The following is a 24380-nucleotide window of genomic DNA, read 5'->3' on the forward strand; positions in this document are numbered from 1 at the left end:
GTACCACTCCTCCTGTGTATATACACTGCACAGTACCACTCCTCCTGTATATATACACTGCACAGTACCGCTCCTCCTGTATATATACACTGCACAGTACCGCTCCTCCTGTATATATACACTGCACAGTACCGCTCCTCCTGTATATATACACTGCACAGTACCGCTCCTCCTGTATATATACACTGCACAGTACCACTCCTCCTGTATATATACACTGCACAGTACCGCTCCTCCTGTATATATACACTGCACAGTACCACTCCTCCTGTATATATACACTGCACAGTACCACTCCTCCTGTATATATACACTCTACAGTACCGCTCCTCTTGTATATATACACTGCACAGTACCGCTCCTCCTGTATATACACACTGCACAGTACCACTCCTGTATATATACGCTGCACAGTACCACTTCTCCCATCCAGTATGTCCGGTATACCACATGAATTCCGTCATGATTACTGCTTATCCTGAATATTCTCTGATTACAACACATAACGCAATATCCTGTTACATTGCACAGTGTCCGGAGACAGAGCAGCAGCACAGGAAGACAAGGAAGGTTTGGGCGTGACTCTAGAGCAGTGTCTGCACTGTATATACAGGTCACCGTGTGTTATTGTCTGCACTGTATATACAGGTCACCGTGTGTCAGTGTCTGCACTGTATATACTGGTCACCGTGTGGCAGTGTCTGCACTGTATATACTGGTCACCGTGTGTCAGTGTCTGCACTGTATATACAGGTCACCGTGTGGCAGTGTCTGCACTGTATATACAGGTCACCGTGTGGCAGTGTCTGCACTGTATATACAGGTCACCGTGTGGCAGTGTCTGCACTGTATATACAGGTCACCGTGTGGCAGTGTCTGCATTGTATATACTGGTCACCGTGTGGCAGTGTCTGTACTGTATATACTGGTCACCGTGTGGCAGTGTCTGCACTGTATATACAGGTCACCGTGTGGCAGTGTCTGCACTGTATATACAGGTCACCGTGTGGCAGTGTCTGCACTGTATATACAGGTCACCGTGTGGCAGTGTCTGCACTGTATATACTGGTCACCGTGTGGCAGTGTCTGCACTGTATATACTGGTCACCGTGTGGCAGTGTCTGCACTGTATATACTGGTCACCGTGTGGCAGTGCCTGGACTGAGGGTATGTATAGCTCTTGGTGTAGCTTTTGGCTTTTTCATATGTGAACTCTCACTCTTCTCTCTGTCTCCAGATAATTATGGCCGGAGTAGCTCTAGTCCCACCCGGACTACAGGATTTAATCTCGGTGAGTGTGTACTAAAATTCAGAGGTTTGCTTGTTGAGATTCAGAGAAAGAGACTGTAGCAGCATATGAGGTGTAGGAGATGATGATGATGATGATGATGATGATGATGATGATGAGGTTTGTAATCAGAATGTTAGATGTGTGGTTGTTGTGATGGAGGTTTTGGAGGTGATGATGGCTGTAATGTTGCTGATAGAGGTGCAGGAGGAGGTGATGATGGTTGTGGTGCTGTTGGTGGAGGTTTCAAAGGTGATGATGTTTGAAGTGTTAGTGGTGGAGGCTTTGGCGGTGATGATGGCTATGGTGCTGTTGGTGGAGGTTTCGGAGGTGATGATGGTTCAGGTTGTACTGTAGGTGATCGAGGTTTTGGAGGTGATTATGGGTGTAGTGTTGGTGATAGAGGTTTATTTGGTGATGATGGTTGTAGTGTTGGTGATGGAAGTTTTGAAGGTGATAATTGTGGTTTTGGTGATACAGGTGTAAAAGAAGGTGACAATGTTTGTAGTGTTGTTGATGGGAGATTTGGAGATGATGATCGTTGTGGTTTTGTTGATGGTGGTTTAGGAGCCAATGATGGTTGTGGTGTTGGTGATGGAAGTTTTGGAGGTGGTGATGGTGCAAGTTGTAGTGTGGGTGATGGAGGTTTTGGAGGTGATGATGGGTGTAGTGTGGGTGATGGAGGTTTTGGAGGTGATGATGGGTGTAGTGTCGGTGATAGAGGTTTAGTTGGTGATGATGGGTGTAGTGTTGGTGATAGAGGTTTAGTTGGTGATGATGGTTGTAATGTTGGTGATGCAGGTTTTGGAGGTGATGATTGTTCTGTTGGTGATAGAGGTGTAGGAGAAGGTGACAATGTTTGTAGTGTTGGTAATGGAGGATTTAGAGGTGATGTTGGTTGTGGTTTAGGAGGTGATAATGGTTGTGGTGTTGGTGATGGAGGTTTTGGAGGGGGTGATGATGATAGTATTAGTAATGCTATAATTTTTCTCTTTGTCACAGCTCACTCATGTCTACATTAATCAGAAGTGTAAGTTTCCTCTTGCCGGGCCCGTTTTACATACATAAATCTCCTGTCCTGGATTACAAGCTGTCATGGTCGCCATTCATGTGGTCTCTTTGGTCTTATATTATATCACACCAGAGAGAGATCTCCCTATTAATGATGAGCGAGCGTGCTCAGATAACGTCTTATCTGAGCACGCTCGGCTGTTATCCGAGCATCTGGTAGTGCTTGTATATTATGTTCGATGTTCTGCAGGTGCATGATTTGCGGCTGTTAGACAGTTACAGCACATGAGGGGATTGTTTGTTACCCAATCCCCATGTGATAAGGTTGTCTAACAGCCACAAACCATGCAGCCACAGGGACTCAAACCACTCCCAGATGTTCGCATAAGACCCGAGCGTGCTCGTATACGACGTTATCCAAGCACGTACGCTCATCACTACTCACTGTATACTGGAGATGATCATCTGGGGCTGTGGACACCACTGGTCACAAGAAACCAGATGATGTCAGCAAGGCTTGAGCACACACATCAACTATCCACAACTGCCACATGAATTAGAGCATGCTGGGAGTTGTAGTGTTACACCACAGTTTATCATGTCTGTATTTTAGGCTTTCTACTTCACTGAACACCATTATGACCGGGTTCTAGAATTACTAGATTACTTGATACCATAATGATTGCTGTCTATGTTTTTCAGATAACCTGATCCAATTGTGTCTGTGCTCCTGACCTTCTAGATCAGCTGACACCGACATGTCTACAGTATATTCCACGCTTTCACTTCAGATCCCCCCATTACCATGGTGTCCATGCTTCTGTGAATGTACTAGGCATATATACTGTAACTTGGAAGGTGGCACTTACTTATGAACTTTCATTGCAGACAACAGCATGTTTCAGAGTTACTGCAGCTATGATTTGTGTGGAGCAAATGGTCACCTCCTCTACCAGGCCATAGAGCAGCGGGAATGCTGTGGACCTCGTATTGATGTCAGAGTCCAGAACATACAGGAGCAACAAGTCCTCAGCCTTTACATGCCTTCCAACTTCTGCAGCTGGGAAACAACAGTAAGTCCCAACCCTCAGCCTCCGAGTACCAGGGAGATTGGACCTAACACCGCAAAGTGATCCGAACCTCTATACATGGAAATCTAGGAAGAATTCAGTGTAATATGTGATCTATGTCTCAGGGTCATTTGATATGAAGCCCGGGTCTTAGCGACGTGTGATGTGAGTTTCAGGGCTTGGCATCAGTGTACTGTTAGTTCCTGGTCTTGGGATTGATGTTATGTCAGGTCTAGGTCATGGGGTCACTGTGATGTGAGGTACCTGTCTTGGGATCATAGTGATATGATGTCTGGGTCTTGGCATCAGAGTGATGTGATGTCTGCATCTTAGTGTCAGTGTCATGTGAGGTCCGTGTCTTGGCATCAGTGTGATGTGAGGTCTGGGTCTTGGCGCTGGTATGATGTAAGGTCCGGGTCTTGGTATTGGTGTGATGTAAGGTTTAGGTCTTGGCATCAGTGTGATGTCCGTGTCTTGATGTCCATGTGATGTGAAGTCCTGTTCTTGGTGTCCATGTGATGTGAGGTAAAGGTCTTGGCATCTGTGTAATCTGAGGTATGAGTCTTGGTTTCAGTGTGTGTAAGGTTCGAATCTTTGTAGTTCTTAGGATCAGTGTGATACATGTTCCAAATTTTGACGTTGATGTGAGGTCCCAGTCTTGGCGTCAATGTGATATGAGATCCGGTTTTTGGTGTGATATGAAGTCCGAGTCTTGAAGCTGGTGTAATGTGAGGTTTGGGTCTTGGGGTCGGTGTGAAGTGAAGTCCAGGCCTTGGAGTCAGCATGATATGAGATTTGGGTCTTGGCGTACAGTATGTGTGAGATGTTTTGTGTCTTCGCGTTGATTTGATAGGAGGTTAAGGTCCTGGCATCAGTGTGATATGAGATCCAGGTCTTGGCATTGATGTTATGTGAGGTACTGGTCTGGGCACAGTTGTGAGATGAGGTCTTGGCGTTGGTGTGATAGGAAGTCCTGGTCTTGGTGTTGGTGTTATATGAGATCCAGATCTTGGCATTGGTGTTATGTGAGGTACTGGTCTGGGCATGTTTGTGACATGAGGTGTGGGTATTGGTGTGATATGAGGTCTTGGTCTTGGCATTGGTGTCACGTGAGGTCCTGGTCTGGGCTTAGTTGTGCTGCGATATGAAGTCCTGGTCTTGGCGTTGGTGTGGTGTTGGGTTTAGGTCTTGGACAGTTTGATGTCTTGTGATGTCCTTCAGTTACAGGTCATGGACGCTTCAGGTCATCTCCTTGGATTGATTGATCAGAACTGGTCATTTTCCTCATTATCTTTCGAAATCTTGAACCCATTAAATCAGATCTGCCTAAAAGTGAAAGGTCCAGGCTGGGGGGAGGGCTTCATGTCTGACCAAGTCTACCAGGTAAGTAGTCGTCCACTAGTAATGTCCAACCGCGAGTAGCATCTCAGCGATTTTCAAAGACTGGGATGTCCAATTTTCTAGAATCAATAGAATATATGGGTCTTGAGGACACTCTGTCATTCAATGTCACATGTTGCATCTTGTGCTCTAGGTGCTGTCAGCTGACAAGTCCTTCATGGTTGGCCAGATAACACGCGTGTGGCGAGGACTGGGCCAGGAAATGATCTCTCGAGAAGACAAGTTTGTGGTTCAATTCACTCCTGACCTGGATGTTTCCATGAAAGCCGTGCTAGTGTCATGCACATTACTGATTGTGAGTGTCAGTGGGTAATACTGGGGGCTACCTGTGATGTCACCGCTGATCGATGCTGATGGAAAGGCAAAATTCTTAGTGATGTCACAACTGATCTCTGGTGATGATAGGAGACATTCTCGGTGATGTCACCGCTGATCTCTGGTGATGGATAGGAGGCATTCTCAGTGATGTCACCTCTGATCTCTAGTGATGTATATAAGGCATTCTCAGTGATGTCACCACTGATCTCTAGTGATGGATAGGAGGCATTCTCAGTGATGTCACCTCTGATCTCTAGTGATGGATAGGAGACATTCTCAGTGATGTCACCGCTGATCTCTGGTGATGGATAGGAGGCACTCTCTGTGATGTCACCTCTGATCTCTAGTGATGTATATAAGGCATTCTCAGTGATGTCACCTCTGATCTCTAGTGATGGATAGGAGGCATTCTCAGTGATATCACTTCTGATCTCTAGTGATGGACAGGAGGCATTCTCAGTGATGTCACCTCTGATCTCTAGTGATGGATAGGAGGCATTCTCAGTGATGTCACCGCTGATCTCTAGTGATGGACAGGAGACATTCTCAGTGATGTCACTTCTGATCTCTAGTGATGGATAGGAGACATTCTCAGTGATGTCACCGCTGATCTCTGGTGATGGATAGGAGGCATTCTCAGTGATGTCACCTCTGATCTCTAGTGATGGATAGGAGGCATTCTCAGTGATGTCACCTCTGATCTCTAGTGATGGACAGGAGACATTCTCAGTGATGTCACTTCTGATCTCTAGTGATGGATAGGAGACATTCTCAGTGATGCCACCGGTGATCTCTAGTGATGGATAGGAGACATTCTCAGTGATGTCACTTCTGATCTCTAGTGATGGACAGGAGGCATTCTCAGTGATGTCACCTCTTGATCTCTGGTGATGGATAGGAGGCATTCTCAGTGATGTCACCGCTGATCTCTGGTGATGGATAGGAGACATTCTCAGTGATGTCACCGCTGATCTCTAGTGAGGGATAGGAGGCATTCTCAGTGATGTCACCGCTGATCTCTGGTGATGGATTGGAGACTCTCAGTGATGTCACCTCTGATCTCTAGTGATGGATAGGAGACATTCTCAGTGATGTCACCTCTGATCTCTGGTGATGGATAGGAGGCATTCTCAGTGATGTCACCGCTGATCTCTGGTGATGGATAGGAGGCACTCTCTGTGATGTCACCTCTGATCTCTAGTGATGTATATAAGGCATTCTCAGTGATGTCACCTCTGATCTCTAGTGATGGATAGGAGGCATTCTCAGTGATGTCACTTCTGATCTCTAGTGATGGACAGGAGGCATTCTCAGTGATGTCACCTCTGATCTCTAGTGATGGATAGGAGGCATTCTCAGTGATGTCACCGCTGATCTCTAGTGATGGACAGGAGACATTCTCAGTGATGTCACTTCTGATCTCTAGTGATGGATAGGAGACATTCTCAGTGATGTCACCGCTGATCTCTGGTGATGGATAGGAGGCATTCTCAGTGATGTCACCTCTGATCTCTAGTGATGGATAGGAGGCATTCTCAGTGATGTCACCTCTGATCTCTAGTGATGGACAGGAGACATTCTCAGTGATGTCACTTCTGATCTCTAGTGATGGATAGGAGACATTCTCAGTGATGTCACCGGTGATCTCTAGTGATGGATAGGAGACATTCTCAGTGATGTCACTTCTGATCTCTAGTGATGGACAGGAGGCATTCTCAGTGATGTCACCTCTGATCTCTGGTGATGGATAGGAGGCATTCTCAGTGATGTCACCGCTGATCTCTAGTGATGGATAGGAGACATTCTCAGTGATGTCACCTCTTGATCTCTGGTGATGGATAGGAGGCATTCTCAGTGATGTCACCGCTGATCTCTGGTGATGGATAGGAGACATTCTCAGTGATGTCACCGCTGATCTCTAGTGAGGGATAGGAGGCATTCTCAGTGATGTCACCGCTGATCTCTGGTGATGGATTGGAGACTCTCAGTGATGTCACCGCTGATCTCTGGTGATGGATAGGAGGCATTCTCAGTGATGTCACCGCTGATCTCTGGTGATGGATAGGAGGCATTCTCAGTGATGTCACCGCTGATCTGATAATGAAACTCCTGATCTCTGGTGATGGATAGGTGGCATTCTCAGTGATGTCACCGCTGATCTCTAGTGATGGATAGGAGACATTCTCAGTGATGTCACCTCTGATCTCTGGTGATGGATAGGAGGCATTTTCAGTGATGTCACCGCTGATCTCTGGTGATGGATAGGAGACATTCTCAGTGATGTCACCTCTGATCTCTAGTGATGGATAGGAGGCATTCTCAGTGATGTCACCGCTGATCTCTAGTGATGGATAGGAGGCATTCTCAGTGATGTCACCGCTGATCTCTAGTGATGGATAGGAGACATTCTCAGTGATGTCACCGCTGATCTCTGGTGATGGATAGGAGACATTCTCAGTGATGTCACCTTTTGATCTCTGGTGATGGATAGGAGACTTTCTCAGTGATGTCACCGCTGATCTCTGGTGATGGATAGGAGACTTTCTCAGTGATGTCACCGCTGATCTCTGGTGATGGATAGGAGACATTCTCAGTGATGTCACCGCTGATCTCTGGTGATGGATAGGAGACATTCTCAGTGATGTCACCTCTGATCTCTAGTGATGGATAGGAGGCATTCTCAGTGATGTCACCGCTGATCTCTAGTGATGGATAGGAGGCATTCTCAGTGATGTCACCGCTGATCTCTAGTGATGGATAGGAGACATTCTCAGTGATGTCACCTCTGATCTCTAGTGATGGATAGGAGACATTCTCAGTGATGTCACCGCTGATCTCTGGTGATGGATAGGAGACATTCTCAATGATGTCACCTCTGATCTCTAGTGATGGATAGGAGGCATTCTCAGTGATGTCACCGCTGATCTCTAGTGATGGATAGGGGGTATTCTCAGTGATGTCACCTCTGATCTCTAGTGATGGATAGGAGACATTCTCAGTGATGTCACTTCTGATCTCTAGTGATGGATAGGAGGCATTCTCAGTGATGTCACTTCTGATCTCTAGTGATGGATAGGAGGCATTCTCAGTGATGTCACCGCTGATCTCTGGTGATGGATAGGAGACATTCTCAGTGATGTCACCGCTGATCTCTGGTGATGGATTGGAGACTTTCTCAGTGATGTCACCGCTGATCTCTGGTGATGGATAGGAGACATTCTCAGTGATGTCACCGCTGATCTCTGGTGATGGATAGGAGACATTCTCAGTGATGTCACCTCTGATCTCTAGTGATGGATAGGAGGCATTCTCAGTGATGTCACCGCTGATCTCTAGTGATGAATAGGAGGCATTCTCAGTGATGTCACCTCTGATCTCTAGTGATGGATAGGAGACATTCTCAGTGATGTCACCGCTGATCTCTAGTGATGGATAGGAGACATTCTCAGTGATGTCACCGCTGATCTCTAGTGATGGATAGGAGACATTCTCAGCGATGTCACCGCTGATCTCTAGTGAGGGATAGGAGGCATTCTCAGAGATGTCACCTCTGATCTCTGGTGATGGATAGGAGGCATTCTCAGTGATGTCACCACTGATCTCTAGTGATGGATAGGAGACATTCTCAGTGATGTCACCGCTGATCTCTAGTGAGGGATAGGAGGCATTCTCAGAGATGTCACCGCTGATCTCTAGTGATGGATAGGAGACATTCTCAGTGATGTCACCGCTGATCTCTAGTGATGGATAGGAGGCATTCTCAGTGATGTCACCGCTGATCTCTGGTGATGGATTGGAGACTTTCTCAGAGATGTCACCGCTGAACTCTGGTGATGGATAGGAGACACTCAGTGATGTCACCTCTGATCTCTAGTGATGGATGATAGGAGGCATTTTCAGTGATGTCACCGCTGATCTCTAGTGATGGATAGGAGGCATTCTCAGTGATGTCACCGCTGATCTCTGGTGATGGATAGGAGACATTCTCAGTGATGTCACCTCTGATCTCTGGTGATGGATAGGAGACATTCTCAGTGATGTCACCTCTGATCTCTGGTGATGGATAGGAGGCATTCTCAGTGATGTCACCGCTGATCTCTAGTGATGGATAGGAGGCATTCTCAGTGATGTCACCGCTGATCTCTAGTGATGGATAGGAGGCATTCTCAGTGATGTCACCTCTGATCTCTGGTGATGGATAGGAGGCATTCTCAGTGATGTCACCTCTGATCTCTAGTGATGGATAGGAGACATTCTCAGTGATGTCACCGCTGATCTCTGGTGATGGATGAGGCATTCTCAGTGATGTCACCGCTGATCTGATAATGACACTCCTGATCTCTGGTAAACACTGTGCTTTCTCCTATGCAGGATCTCTTGGAGCACCAGAGGCGCAGACAGTCGCAGTGAGAGTCCTGTAGACGAAGCCCAGACGATTCTGCACTATCTTCATGTGTATATTATACAGACATGTATACTCTTCTCATCATTCACACGACTCATGGATCTAGTTTTCTTTTCCTCCCACCTTCCTGCAGTACACACTGTCATCACCAAGGAGCAGAATCCTACCTTTGTATATGCCAAGCTGATGGGCCCATGTTCATCCAAGTTTATCACTTCTGCCCACCACTGTTCTCTGTTACATGCCTTTTAGGCTTCTGTCGTAGAAAATATTCAACTCTCTAATGCCGCTTGTGAGTGGGGGCATTCACTCCCTTCCCTCTCATACAGATTTCCAGTAACAAAAATAGCTGAGACTCTGAGTCTCTTAGACATAGACTGGTACAATGCACATGAAGAAGTAGGAAATTAGGTACAGCTGGGTAGTGACAATCTCGACATGCAGGCAGCTCCTTTTTGAAACAAAGAACCCGCTGCAGTACCAACAAGATTATCTTTTGTGCATAGACAAAGGTATATATTACATCTACAATAGTCAGCCAAGACTTGGGGTCTCTGGAAGAAAATTCTGAATATTGGGGCTTGTAAAGACCCAATAGTAATGGGACATACATTTTCAGCATCACGACAAATCAGGGAAGAAGATACATATTTTTCATAACTGTTACTCCTGCCTACAAGCCTCAAATCAATTATGGGCAGATCACCAACAATAGTCATGTCATTGTGGAGACACAGCATTGTATCTTAATTAACCAGATGACTATTTTTAGCAAGCCAGAAAGAATCGACTTATCTATATGTTGATTTTTGAATTTAAGCATTTCTTTCTAGCTGGTCAAGAAAAAAGACTTTTGTTTATGTAAACCTGTAATATTGACTTGTAAGCTGTTGTAACATATTGTTCTCTTATCCTTGATGACTAGTGATCTTTACTGATATGCTAATTATGCTAGATAGTTTGATTACTTCAAAAACATCAAAAACAGAGAAGGAAAAACTGTGCAAATAGATTAAATAATCAAGTAATGCTACTTGATCTCATCTCCATTTTGCTCTTTATGTAAATACTGAAAGGACACTTGTTAAATATAAAAATAGGTTACATGCTTCTGTATAGAGGGGCCGAGAGAGAGACAGCCAGAGATTATGCCAAGATTATTCTGTAGACATCCAGGGACTCTACAGAATTGCTTCCAATTCATCATAGCTCCATCATGAGGGACACGGATCTATCATTCTACAGAAAGCAACTTAGGGAACCTCAGCCCCGGTTGGAATACAGATCTGCTCCATTGACCATCGCTGAACAATGGAGATGTCTAGAGTAAGCCAAGATTGGGACCCGCCAGTCGCCTAGCTCCATGGAGATGTTTGAAGAAGCCAGGTTGTGACCGTCGCGTCACCTGGCCTTGTACCTCAATGGACTGTAATCTTCCAAAGCTTGTTCTTACCTCCTCTCTGTGTGTGTGTGCCACAGAGGAGTTAGTCGACCCTGGGAGTTCTGAAGTAACATCTGCCATTATCCCGGCGAGTCAGCGAAAGGGTGAGACTCTGTAATTTTGCACCATCTTGGGTACTGTGCTGGGACTGTTCTATGTGTTATCTTCCTGTTTTGTGGTTCAATAAAGCATTGCCACCCCGTGTTACCCTCACCCTGTGTTGTCTCAGTATTGTTCTGCCCACTATAAAAGGAGAGCTGGCATTCGGCGGGATGATCCCTGGTCCATGCAGTTTCGGCTAGCGGACTGGAGCGCCCGCCGACCCCCCGTGTCTCCACAGTCATGTTTGGTGTCTGGGTAAAGGTAAAATCCCAATAAAAATATAGTCGTGATCTTGAGCTTTTGCGTTCATCAGGAGTGAAGATATTGCATAAGTTTGGAATTTGAGAAAATCCTGAAGGGTTGAGGACATCTAACAACCCAGCCCACCTGAGGTCATTACTGGGGGGGGGGTTAACTCAGGTGCTGACAAGACAAATTATGATTTATGTTCAATGTTGAGGAAGATTCATACCAATGTAGGCCAATGTTGAGGAAGATTCATACCAATGTAGGCTTGATCCCGTTATCCAGACGTTTTCAATCAGATTGCTTCCATCCACTACGCTGAATCATCTCTGCGATCTGTATAGTAAGTTCTCCTGTTAATCCCTAGTCCAACACTGTCTAATATTAATGGGTCGCGCTCCCAGGGCCGTGGGGTACTCGGTACCGTGCCGATGTCGGCGGGATGTGTCACAGCAGCGGTGACCCAGTCCATGGCCCTGGGCGCCCAATTAATAGGGGGAGTTTGAATGGTGGAATATAGTTAATGGAATAGTTCGTGACGCCACCTGTGGTGTTCGGCAAGTGAGATGTTAAGCCGACGCTGCGTGCAGATTCTCTGGGGCTGGTGGTGTGTTGCAGCCAAGATGGTGAAGCTCCCCACAGGTGAAGCTGTAGCCCCAGGGCAGTGTAGATGTGGAGTTAGAGGAGAGGCACAAGCGGTGTGGAAGTTGGTACCCAGATGTAGCAGTGCTGGGTGTGTTGGCGCAAGAATCAATGGAGGACACCAGGGCTTGTAGTTCCAAATCTTTACTCACAGTCTGTAGTACACACAGGTGCCCGCCTCTGTGCTGTGTCCTCCGGGTCAGAGGCTCAATCAACCTCCAGGTCAGATGGATTGCTCCCTTCCAACGCTCCGCCAACATGTACCATGTACCAACGTCTCCTCTTATAGCGCCTTTAAGTGTGAAGTACTCCCAGTACTGAGTTACACTGGAGTGCCTCCTGACAGATGTTCCCAAGAACTCTACTTGTACGGCAGACAGCTGTAGCCTGCTTCGGGGACTCCTCACTCCTGAGTCCCGGCTCACTATCCAAGTTGCTGTTGCGCCCCCAAGTCTTAGATGGGAGTAGTGCATTTACAGCCCACTACTCCACCGGTGTCTGCTGCAGGACCATTAGCATCCATACAACCTCGGGGACCGGGCCCCGGCCATGCGCTTAGAACTTCTAGGCAGGGTTCTCTCCTAACCCACGCCCTCTCTGTTCCCTTTTACTCCTACGTTCCGTACTAATCTCTCCTCCTGGAAGATCAGGATTCAGTTCAATGTCTTCCTCCTTCTTTCATTTCCCGTGCCAGCAGACCCAGGTCACTGAGACAGCTGCAGCACCTCCTTCCTCCATCCCTCTCTCAGGGATCTTCTGTCCTCACTCCTCTCTGAGTGACTCTCTGACTGACCTCTCATCCTAAACCCTCCCGCTCTTTTATGTATTCTAACTCCACCCGCCTCCCAGCACGTTTCGTGTTCCAAGCAGGGAGCCACCAAAGGTGCTCTGCTACACTCCACGTAGGGAGCCGCAATGTGGCTTTGCTGAACTACTGTGTTGTGTAGGGTGCGAGTGTTGGAGCGTGGTCAGGAGCCTCCAACCTACCTGGATGGTGGGGCACCACACCTCAGGAGGAGGTGCAGCACCTCTGTGGCGACTGAGCCTCAGGGGCGCCACATTAACACCTTACCATGTGTCAACGTTGACCTCAGTGTGAATAAGGGGAGACAAAAGGACGGGGTCCCAACCAATGGAACATCAGTTTTGGGAAGCCTTTAAATATAATTACCCGCTCAGGAGAGGGAGGCCACCCCCTAGCTGGCACAGAATGCAAACATACAAAGAAAAAACACAAAAACTGAGCTTGGTTTGAGTTGGTACACATGCAGCATATAAACGCATGTTCACTTTGGCCATAAAGCAGACAAAACCTACAAGAGACCAAATGAGAAAAGCCCTGCTGCAATTAAATAAGTAAAAAGCAAAAGTGCATTTAAGTAATTCAGAGTTCTTAGGAATACTGTTTTTGATCAAAATAGCATAAAAGCCGTCCCCCCATCGACAAGTGACCCTGATCGGGGCGGCCCCACACTGACTGAGGCTAAGGCTGATGTCTGAACTCCTGGGTGAATGTGGACACCTCTGTCAGCAATGCCGGCATTTATGGGTAAGTAGGGACCTGCTGGTGGAGGGCGGAGTGCTCGGTCAGTAAGCCAACATACAAGAGACAAAAAAACTGACTGGCACGTCCAGGCTAGTGTGAATAGGTGCATACCAGGAGGAGCCACCCCCATATACAATATACAAAAAAGGTTGCTCTCTATCATGCTAAAGTACGTCAATGTGGAATATGTGAATAGCACTACGGCAATATCCCACATTGACAGAACCCACTGGAGCCATAGGTGGAGGAGGACATGACTTGGGGATGGGTGGACCTTCACTCCGGCAGCTTTTTGGTATAGTGGTGTAGATTGTTAAGCACAAGGGATGTTGCTTTCAGAGTAAGAAGCGCAGTATGTCTGTGCCTGGGGGTCACTGTGAGGGGGGGATTATATAGAGCAGGAAATCTGTGTCTCCCTCTTTCATGCACAGGATGAACAGGAGGAAGCATGTCTGCAGTGTCAGGGAGTATAATACTGGGGTTATCACCTCACACGACAGATGATAGGAGCACGTTCACCTCAGACATCATGTACTAGTGTAGTATCAGCTCCTACATCATGTATGGGATCAATATTACCTCAGCAATTCATGTAGCTGCCATGTCCCTCATGTGCATGCTACATTTTCCTCACAGACTGTGAGACAGCTTCCGTGTGACCTCCCTGCAGACATGTTTGATATACTGCTCTGCATTCACCTCAGACATTGTGTAGTGTGTACAGTATCCGCTCCTACCTCATATCTGGGATCAAGATTACCTCAGAAATTCATGTAGCGGCCATGTTCCCTCACTTATTGCAGCTTTTGTGTGACCTCCCTGCAGACGTTTCTGATATACCACATTACTGCTGTATTATACAAAGTCTTCATGAGTTCTGGGTTTATGTATGATAGGACAGGGCAGGGACGCAGTGTCGGCCATTACTATGGTGGAGCTGAGCAGTCCCATGTATTAGAGACACTGGTGAGAGGAGCAGTCGGGGGATGGTATATGTGTGATGATGAGAGGCTGCACTTCAAGGAGGGGGCTGGAAGTAAGCCCAGCTAGATGGAGGCCCCCCATGACTGCGTTGGGCAGGTCAGGGTTTTTTGAAATAAGGGTGGGGCAGATGATGGGAGGAGTATGGGGGAGGGACAGATGATACTGGGGTGAGGAAAGTGTGGGAAAAACCGCATTCTGGCTGGAAGAGAACGCCGAGGGAAGACCCACCCGCCCTCCCCTTTTTATTTTGGGCCCCCTCGTTTTTGCGGGATGGGGTGGGGGGTTTGTTTGAGTCGTAATGGGGTGCCTGGGCAATGTAGTCTGGGTATATTCTGTGGGGAAAGTTACTTTGTCACAGTGGCAGGTGGCGGGGGGTGGGGTTCTTGGAGTTGACGCTGATTCAGCGTAAAAAGGAATTTTAGGTAAAATTCCGGACAGTTAAATTCTGTGGGTGATCTGGCATTTTGGTTACGGGCTCTGGACGGGGGTTTTACCCTGGGAGCTGTTTGGTGGTTGGCCTTCCCGGAACGGGATTTATGGTGCCCTCGAGCTGGTGGTGTACGGCTGGGGGTAACTTGGCGGTTGGAGTTATCGTTGGACAATTTTTGCCAAAATATTTTAAGCCAGATTTTATGGGCTCCAAGAACCCTCCCCTTCATGTCATTACATATGACATATTAATATTTAATATTTATTGTTAAACATGGTTATGTTTTGTTTGTTAATAAACTAGCCGCTGTGGCCAAAATTATCCAAAAATATTATTTTGTGTAGTGTTGTTATTTTAAAGGTAAATTGGTGTTGCCTACCAGTTCGGGTGGGCATAAGATGGTTTCTCGGTAAGGAAAAAACCCATATTGGCCGTACGCGGTCATGTCAGTGCACTGTATACTGACCCTGCTGTGTGCGGATTATCCCCCCTTCCCATGGAGTCTGATGTTCTGGATGTGACCTCATCTCTCTTACATACACTGGATCTGCACACCCAGCCTCACAGTAACAGGTTGCTCACTATATATGTGGTGTATGTGTAAAGGCTCTATTCCTGTGCTGTATACATGATATCACTCCTCACTCTGCTATATACGGATCATGCTGGGTATAGACATCCTGTGTCTCCAGGTCATTTTCCTGGCTGTACATATAACCTGGACATGACTTCCAGCTTAGTGCTTGATTTCTGTAGCTATTGCTGCCATTAGTCCTCTTATGTTCCATGCTGTCCTGCTGGATATATCCATCCTCTTTCTGTATATTGTCTCCCTCATATGTTGCATGATCAGAGTATACCCACCAAGAGCTTATTTTCTATTACCTAAGATGGTGGATAGAACAGGCCTGAATGGATTTTGTTTTATCATGTGTAAAATAATCGGGGAGTAACTCGGCACATAGAATCATAGAATCGTAGAGTTGGAAGGGACCTCCTGGGTCATCTGGTCCAACCCCCTGCTCAAAGCAGGATTCGCTAAATCATCCCAGTCAGATGTCTGTCCAGCCTCTGTTTGAAGACTTCCATTGAAGGAGAACTTACCACCTCTCGTGGCAGCCTGTTCCACTCATTGATCACTCTAACTGTCAAAAAGTTTTTTCTAATATCTAATCTGTCTCCTCCCATTCAGTTTCATCCCATTGCTTCTAGTCTTTCCTTGTGCAAATGAGAATAAAGTTGATCCTTCTACAATGTGACAGCCCTTTAGATATTTGTAGACAGCTATTAAGTCTCCTCTCAGTCTTCTCTTTTGCAAACTAAACATTCCTAAATCCTGCAACCTTTCCTCATAAGACAGGGTTTGCAGACCGGTCACCATTCTGGTCGCTCTTTTCTGAACTTGCTCCAGTTTATTGATGTCTTTTTTAAAATGTGGTGCCCAAAACTGGACACAATATTCCAGATGAGGTCTGACCAAAGAGGAGTAGAGGGAAATAATGACTTCACGTGATCTAGACTGTATGCTTCTGTTAATACATCCTAGAATTGCATTTGCCTTTTTTGCTGCTGCATCACACTGTTGACTCATATTCAGTCTGTGATCTATTAGTATACCCAAGTCTTTTTCACATGTGCTGTTGCTTAGCCCTATTCCTCCCATTCTGTATGTGCTTTTCTCATTTTTATTGCCCAGATGTAGTACTTTGCATTTTTCCCTGTTAAAAACCATTCTGTTAGTTGCTGCCCACTTCTCCAGTTTATTTATATCTTTTTGAATCCTCTCTCTCTTCTCTAGTATTAGCTAATCCCTCCTAGCTTTGTGTCATCAGCAAATTTAATCAGTTTACCCTCAATTCCTTCATCTAAATCGTTGATAAAGATGTTGAACAATACAGGGCCCAGGACAGAGCCCTGTGGTACCCCACTAGAGACATTCTTCCAACTGGATGTGCAGCCATTTAAGACCACTCTTTGGGTCCGATCACTAAGCCAGTTATGAATCCACCTAACAGTTGCCTTGTCCATTCCATACTTTGTCATTTTTTTCAATAAGGATTGTATGAGATACTTTGTCAAATGCTTTGCTGAAGTCAAGATATACTATATCTACAGCATTTCCTTGATCCACCCAATCAGTGATTCCGTCATAGAAAGAAATTAAGTTAGTCTGACATGACTTATTAGTTACAAACCCATGCTGACTCTGTTTAATCACTTCATTCTTATCCAGGTACTGACACGCATGTTGTTTAATAATTTGTTCAAAGATCTTTCCTGGTATAGAAAAGTCAGACTCACCGGCCTATAGTTGCCTGGGTCCACCTTCTTCCCCTTTTTGAAGATAGGAACAACATTTGCTCTTCTCCAGTCTTCTGGGACTTCTCCTGTTCTCCAAGAATTTTCAAAGATTATGGAGAGGGTTCAAAAATTTCTTCTGCTATCTCCTTCAGTACTCTGGGGTGTAATTCATCTGGACCTGGAGACTTGAATTCATTTAGGTTAGCTAAGTGTTTCCTCACTATCTTTCTGTTTATAGATATCCTGGATTCTTCTATTCCCTTAATAGGACAGTGAAGAACAGTTGATGTTACATTTCCTTTCTGAGAGAAAACAGATGCAAAATAGGAATTTAAAAGTTCGGCCTTCTCAACATCCTGTCTTACCATTTCATCATTTTCATCCTGTAAAAATCCTATAGCATCTTTGACATTTGAGTGTGCACTAATAACTCAGCACATGGCGGGCAGTGAGTGGGAACTCCTAGTGTGAGGCTGCACATTGCTCTGGAGGACACATCATGGGCCCAGTTTTCAGCCCTGTCTCTCGTCTATTGTAATTGTATGTAGTAGGGTGACTGGGATACAGAACTTGCAGTTTTCTGCTCACACACCTATGGCTGCAGGCAGCTTATATTGGACCTACATATTTCTTACCATTTATGTGCAGCTGGTGATTGGAGTCTGTCTGTAACTACTGCAGAGGAGCAGGCGGCTTCTCATTTATGGTTACAGCATATAACACAGCATTGCCCATCTCTGTCTATTTCTGGACCTTACGATGGGATATTTTCCATTATTAACCTATTGTATACCTTGGTTGTAAACCTGCATGGTTTCACCCTCACTTATCCCACATTTTGTGCGGTTGGGGGGTCCTTGAAGTTGGTTAAATATGGTCTAGGGCAGTGGTCCCCAACCTTTTTTGCACCAGGGACCGGCTTGAACCAAGACCATTCTTCCATGGCCCGACAGGGCGGGGATGGAGGTGTGACAGGGGCGGGGCTTTGGTCATAAGGGGCGGGGCTATGGACGCGGTTGTACTTTAGCAGTGCATATTTATCATTTATTTATAACATTTTTAATGTGACTCAACTCACCATAGGTTTTGAATGAGTGGGAGCACCTGGCTTGTTTCTCTGTTTCAGTGGGAGCACTGGGCTACTTCTACTGATGACCGTCACTGCTAATGATGATTGGAACCTACAAGGAAATGGAGCATTGAGCACTTAAGAACAATTGTACTGGAGTACTGTACATGCTGATTATTTTCTAATCATCAGAAAATGTATGTGTGGTCCCCCCCGTCCAGCTCTGTGTGGCTCCCCCTGTTGTATGCATGGCTCCCCTGTCCCATCCTGTATACATGGCTCCGCTCCCATCCTCCCATCCTGTATACATGGCTCTGCTCCCACTCTTCTATCCTGTATACATGGCTCCCCTGTCCCATCCTGTATGCATGGCTCCGCTCCCACTCTCCCTCCCTTGTATACATGGCTTCGCTCCCACTCTCCCGGCCTACCTTGTATATATGGCTCCGCTCCCACTCTCCCGGCTTCCCTTGTATATATGGCTCCGCTCCCACTCTCCCTCCCCTGTATATATGGCTCCACTCCCACTCTCCCTCCCTTGTATATATGGCTCCACTCCCACTCTCCCTCCCTTGTATATATGGCTCCACTCCCACTCTCCCTCCCTTGTATATATGGCTCCACTCCCACTCTCCCTCCCTTGTATATATGGCTCCGCTCCCACTCTCCCTCCCTTGTATATATGGCTCCGTTCCCACTCTCCCTCCCTTGTATATATGGCTCCACTCCCACTCTCCCTCCCTTGTATATATGGCTCCGCTCCCACTCTCCCTCCCTTGTATATATGGCTCCGTTCCCACTCTCCCTCCCTTGTATATATGGCTCCACTCCCACTCTCCCTCCCTTGTATATATGGCTCCGCTCCCACCCTCCCTTGTATATATGGCTCTGCTCCCACTCTCCCGGCTTCCCTTGTATATATGGCTCCGCTCCCACTCTCCCTCCCCTGTATATATGGCTCTGCTCCCATTCTCCCTCCCCTGTGTATATGGCTCCGCTCCCACTCTCTCTCCCTTATATTTATGGCTCCGCTTGGCTCCCCCATCCTCCCCATCATACTTACCCTCACGTCGCTGACCTTCCTTCCCGTCGCTGCACGTCCCTGCATCTCGCGGCGCTTCAGCTTCTTCCTGTGCGGAGCGGTCACGTGATACCGCTCATTAAGGTCCATGAATATGGACGCCACACCTATGGGAGATGAGTGGCGTCCATATTCATGACCTTAAATGAGCGGTAGCACGTGACCGCTCAGCGCTGGATGAAGCCGCCGCTGGATGAAGCCGCCGCGGGTTGCAGGGTGAGTATCAGCTGCTGCACCGCCCCCCGACTCCCCTTGTGTCCGCGGACCGGCAAGGGCACTGCAACGGCCCGGTGCTGGGCCGCGGACTGGCGGTTGGGGACCCCTGGTCTAGGGGATCCATTGGGATATGGTTTCCTCCTTTTGGAATTCAATATGGTTCTGGATCTGGTGAAAGGTGGAAGGGAGTTTCGGCAAGGGTTTGTCGGATCCCCAGGAAATTCAAGTGAATATTGGAACCCTTGTGGTTATGGTGCTCCCGAGCTGGTGGGGTAACGGCTGGGAGTAATTGTTGGTACATTTTATGTTCACTTTATGTTTGGTAATCACCAGATTTTTTGGAGCTTCAAGGACTCCTACCAGCGTGTTAATATTATTTATGCTTTGATGTTTTATGGTATGTTTGTTTTAATAAAGGTGTGAATAATAATTATATAAAAAAAAAAAAAAGGGATCAGTGTATACCCACCAAGTGCTTATTTTATATTACTTAAGATGGCGGATAGCACAGGCCTGAGTGGATTACCTGGAGCCTGGTGGTTGGGGGGGTCCTTGAAGTTGGTTAGAAATTGGTCTGGGGGATCCATTGGGATATGGATTCCTCTTTTTGGAAGCTAATATGGTTCTGGACCTGGTGAAAGGTGGAGGGGAGTTTCGGCAAGAGTTTGTCGGATCCCCAGGAAATTCAAGTGAACATTGGAACCCTTGTGGCTATGGTGCTCCCGATCTAGTGGAGTAACGGCTGGGAGTAATTGTTGGTGCATTTTATGTTTGGTAATCACCAGATTTGGGAGCTTCAAGGACTCCCCCCAGCGTGTTAATGTTATTTATGCTTTGATGTTTATTTTATGTTTATTTTAATAAGAACATGAATTTTAACAAAAAACAGTTATTTGTTTTCCTTTTAGTGGGTCCTTGGAAGTTATTTATAAATTCGTCAGTAGGGGTAACCATATTAAGTATGGACCTCTGGGGTGGGGTTCTTGGAGTTGACGCTGAATCAGCGAAAAGGAATTGGAAGTTAAAATTCTGGATCTGGCTTTTGGTTACAGCTCTGGACGGGTAACTCTAGACGGGGTGTAACCCGGGAGCTTTTGGTGGTTGGACTTCCCGGAATGGGATGTTTGGTGCCCTCGAGCTGATGGTTTACGGCTGAGGGTAACGTGGACTTTTAAGTTCTTGTATTTTTGCCAAATATTTAGCCAGAATTTTGGGGCTCCAAGAACCCTCGCCTCATGTCGTATAAGACTGTGTATTTAATACTTATTGTAAATGTTTATGTTATTTGTTAATAAACTGGCCGCTGACCCCCCCTGGGTTGGGAAGGGTAACCATTTCAGGTATGGCACCCTGGTTTTGAGGGGTAATCATCTCAGGTATGGCCCCCTGGTGTGGAGGGTAACCATCTCGTGTATGGCCCCCTGGTGTGGAGGGGTTAACCATCTCAGGTATGGCCCCCTGGTACGGAGGGGTGACCATCACGGTATGGCCCCCTGGTCTCCAGAAGCATTTATATTTTATAGGACCCTGTTAGGGTAAAGTCCCTGGGGTCATGGCAATCATATTTTGCATGCCTACAGAAGAAATTGGCTCCTCTGAGCCAGGAACAGCGGCTGGAGGGGAGAAGAGAACAAGGTTGTCGTCTGGACAATGCATTTATCTAGTGCATGAAACTGAAGAGCAATGTACCTAATCTGTGTGCCCTTGAGTCAGTGGGAGTGACTAGGGGTAAAGTAATCAAGTGCATTAACACGAAGGGCAATATGCCTATTCCCGATGCCTTTGACCCAGTTGGAGAGGTCAACAGTAAATGTTATCAAGCGCATGAAAAACAATTAACAATGGCGTGGCAGGGTTATCAATAGTGCCTTTGTAGACTTTTTCTGCTTTAGGTTTATTTAAATTGCTACTTCCAGATATTCTGAACGTTATTTTATGGTCGGTTATAATGTTGTTATATTGTGTATAGTTTTTAATTACTCCCTATTTATAATATCTTTCTATTGATATGTTCATCACTTTTCGGGTAGTGATAGTAAGTGGGTTTAAGAAATTTTACTGCACAGCTACTGTAAATAATGGTGGTTTCTAGAACTAAAATCTGTGATTTGGTGAATTATTAGAGCTGGCTACAATGCATGCGGTATCATAGTTTTTTGAGGCATGACAGATGCCATTATACAGGTATTCAGATTGTAGCTACGACCTTAATTATGGTTTACTTTCCACATTCCCCATTATGGGATCCTCATTGCAGGATGTTTAGCGACTGTTATTTTGCTGTAGTTACCGTATTATCGATCATAATTTGGTAGCATTGATAAAATTAATCTGTCGGAGCTCTTGAATTTTAATTTTTATTACTTTTGTGCACAGACTTTCCATAGCATGTAGGAATGGTTGATGGGGGTCGAGTCCATTTAAGGTGTCAAATGGCCTCTCTGGTGGCGGTTTAGGAGTCGGGTGGAAGTTGCAGACAAGTTAAGGTGGACTCATTTTAACTAATAGAGGATGTAAAACCTCATGGTGGTGAACAGGCTCGGCTTTGGTGGCCAGCCTCAAGGACGTTGTAATGGTAACGTCAATCGGGCACAGTGGTTAAGCACAGGAGTGAGGATAATAGGGTCAGTGCTGCCCTGAAAGTTTACTGGCTCTGCTTGAATGGCAAGCCAGTGCGTGCCGCCCCTTTATGGCTGTCTGTCCTGGTTCTGTATGTCAGACAGCTGGGGATATCACAGTACTTGGGAATCCCAATGTACTAGCACTTCACCTGACTCCTACTGTGATTGTTTTTAATCCTGTGATTTAAATAAAGCTGTGGCCATTTTGATAACCAAAATAGTGTGTTGTGTATTTATTCTAGTGCCTTGGTTTACTGTATTAATGGTGGTTTTAAGATGGAGTGGGGGTCCGTCTCATATCCATAAGTCAATGCTTTAGCATGATAGAGAGCAACCCCCAGCAGGTGCGGACCGCTGCCACTCTGTGAGTCTATATGTGATTTGCAGTCTGGGGGGCACCGGGTCCCCGAGGTGTATCTAGGTTCTCTGGCACCCGGGCCAAGACCTCAGTACACCCCCCAAGCACATATGTGATTTGCACACTCAGTCACGTGCCGACAAGCTGCTCTCCCTAATCTAACATATACTCACTGTGTAAGGTCTTCACATCCTGTTCCGTCCAGATGTGTCCGTATCCCAGAATTCCAAGTGGAGGAAGTTCACTGACTGCCATATTGGGACACCCAAGTGATGGGTGTCTCAATATGGAAAATGCTGGTGGTTCCAGCCACACACACACACACACACACTGTATATGCCGTACACAGCCTCTTGCATGGTACCAACAGCGGAACACCATCGCCGGGATCAACCGAATAATTCACTGACTGCTGCCATCTTTGTACAGGAGGAGCGCATTTGCAGTTTTAATGTGACCACCGCTGTCTGCACAAACATGGCGGCAGTCTAATTAAGGCTGTCTGCCCACGATGCGATTATTAAGCATTTTTGCCGTGATTTTCGGCGCGAAAACGTTTAAAAAACTTGTACATGACGCCCCCATGCATTCCTATGGCATTCCGCACATGCTGTGCTAATGCTGCGGTTTTTTCCACGGCAGAATCGCATTGCGAAAAAAATCACAGCATGCTCATTCTTTTTGCGGAATTACAAAGAATTGCAGCGATTCCGCACCCATAGGAAAGCGCGAGAATCGTTTACTTCCCGCATGTGGCTATGCCCACCATGCGCAAAGTTAAGCACCTCATGTGCGGTTGGTACCCACGGTGTGGAGGAGAGGAGACTGTCCTCCAGGCCCTGGGTACCATACCTGTTATGAGAGAGTCACCGTAGGAGGCAGACACAAAAATAGAAGCTACGTCCAGAAAACCAGAGAAGTTGGCAACTATCAGATTGCAGACCCCTGAACCTATCAACACAACTAGCAGTAGCCGTGGGGGGTTCCTACGGTACCCTAGACCCCTCGATCACAGCCGGAGAGCTAAATAGCCTAAAGACAGAAAAGGAAATCTAAACTGCCCCAGAGCAGACCCCAAAGTAAAAGGCAGCCCCCAACATATAATGACGGTGAAGCAAGATGAAAAAACACTCACACAGATAGAAAGATAGGCTGAGCAAACGATGGGGCCCAAGCTAACTAAACAGGACAGGAAAGGAAGGTTGCTGTCTGCAATCTGCCAAAACCCTATCAAAGACATAAGCCAACAGGCTGATATGGAAAAAGACCCTGAAGCAGCTAGGCTTCAAAAACTATATCAGCACTCAGGTATTTTCTGAAGACAGAGCTAAAGGAATTCAGCTCACCCCAGCAGGGAATGGCAGAATTCCAGAAAAACAAAGCAAAACAAAGTCAAAGCACAAATGCAAAAAGCCGAGCAGAAAACTTAGCTTTAGAAGAGCAGGAATTCAGACTGGTCTCCAAGGATCCCACAGAGAAATCACCCGCAGGGCAGAAGGGCGTTGGCGGCCTTATATCCAGTCAGTAACTCCACTCAGCCAGTCATCATCATTAGGCTCAGGTGCTTGATAATCAGGCTCACTACCTTTCTTTACCAGAAGAGGGAGTTCATCGGGCCTCAGTGGTGAAGGGGAAAATTAACTCACAACAGTAACTCCCCCTTGAGGAGGGGTCACCGAACCCTCAACCACGCCACCAGGCGATCAGGGTGAGCCTGATGAAAGGCACGCACCAATCTTTTGGCATGAATATCAGAGGCAGAGACCCAGGAATTATCCTCCTGACCATAACCCTTCCACTTAACCAAATACTGGAGTCTCCGTCTAGCCAGACGGGAATCCAGTACTTTC

The 24380-nt window shown here is 46.5% G+C and overlaps 1 protein-coding gene across 2 annotated transcripts; it reads left to right on the forward strand.

Annotated features, from left to right (window-relative positions):
- Positions 1-516: 516 nt before the first annotated feature.
- LOC141078104 (phospholipid scramblase 3-like) lies at positions 517-11147 on the forward strand. Of its 2 annotated transcripts, none has more exons than XM_073564943.1 (7): positions 517-570; positions 1238-1291; positions 2291-2318; positions 3188-3372; positions 4591-4752; positions 4904-5065; positions 9460-11147. In XM_073564943.1, exons 2-7 carry the CDS (start codon positions 1244-1246, stop codon positions 9496-9498), a joined length of 624 nt encoding a protein of 207 aa, XP_073421044.1. In that variant the 5' UTR covers positions 517-570; positions 1238-1243; the 3' UTR covers positions 9499-11147. The 2 variants fall into 2 exon arrangements, with proteins under 2 accessions (XP_073421044.1, XP_073421043.1); XM_073564942.1 differs by lacking the exon at positions 517-570 and adding an exon at positions 577-1167.
- Positions 11148-24380: the final 13233 nt, after the last annotated feature.

Source organism: Dendrobates tinctorius, unplaced genomic scaffold (assembly GCF_039654945.1).
Source record: "Dendrobates tinctorius isolate UK_male_01 unplaced genomic scaffold, ASM3965494v1 ptg000502l, whole genome shotgun sequence".
NCBI lineage: Eukaryota > Metazoa > Chordata > Amphibia > Anura > Dendrobatidae > Dendrobates > Dendrobates tinctorius.

Coding starts and splice junctions, on each gene's coding strand:
- LOC141078104 (XM_073564943.1), top strand. CDS start 1,244: ATGGCCGGAGTAGCTCTAGTCCCACCCGGACTACAGGATTTAATCTCG. Junction 1,292..2,290: donor GACTACAGGATTTAATCTCG/GTGAGTGTGTAC, acceptor TCTTTGTCACAG/CTCACTCATGTCTACATTAA. Junction 5,066..9,459: donor TGTCATGCACATTACTGATT/GTGAGTGTCAGT, acceptor TCTCCTATGCAG/GATCTCTTGGAGCACCAGAG.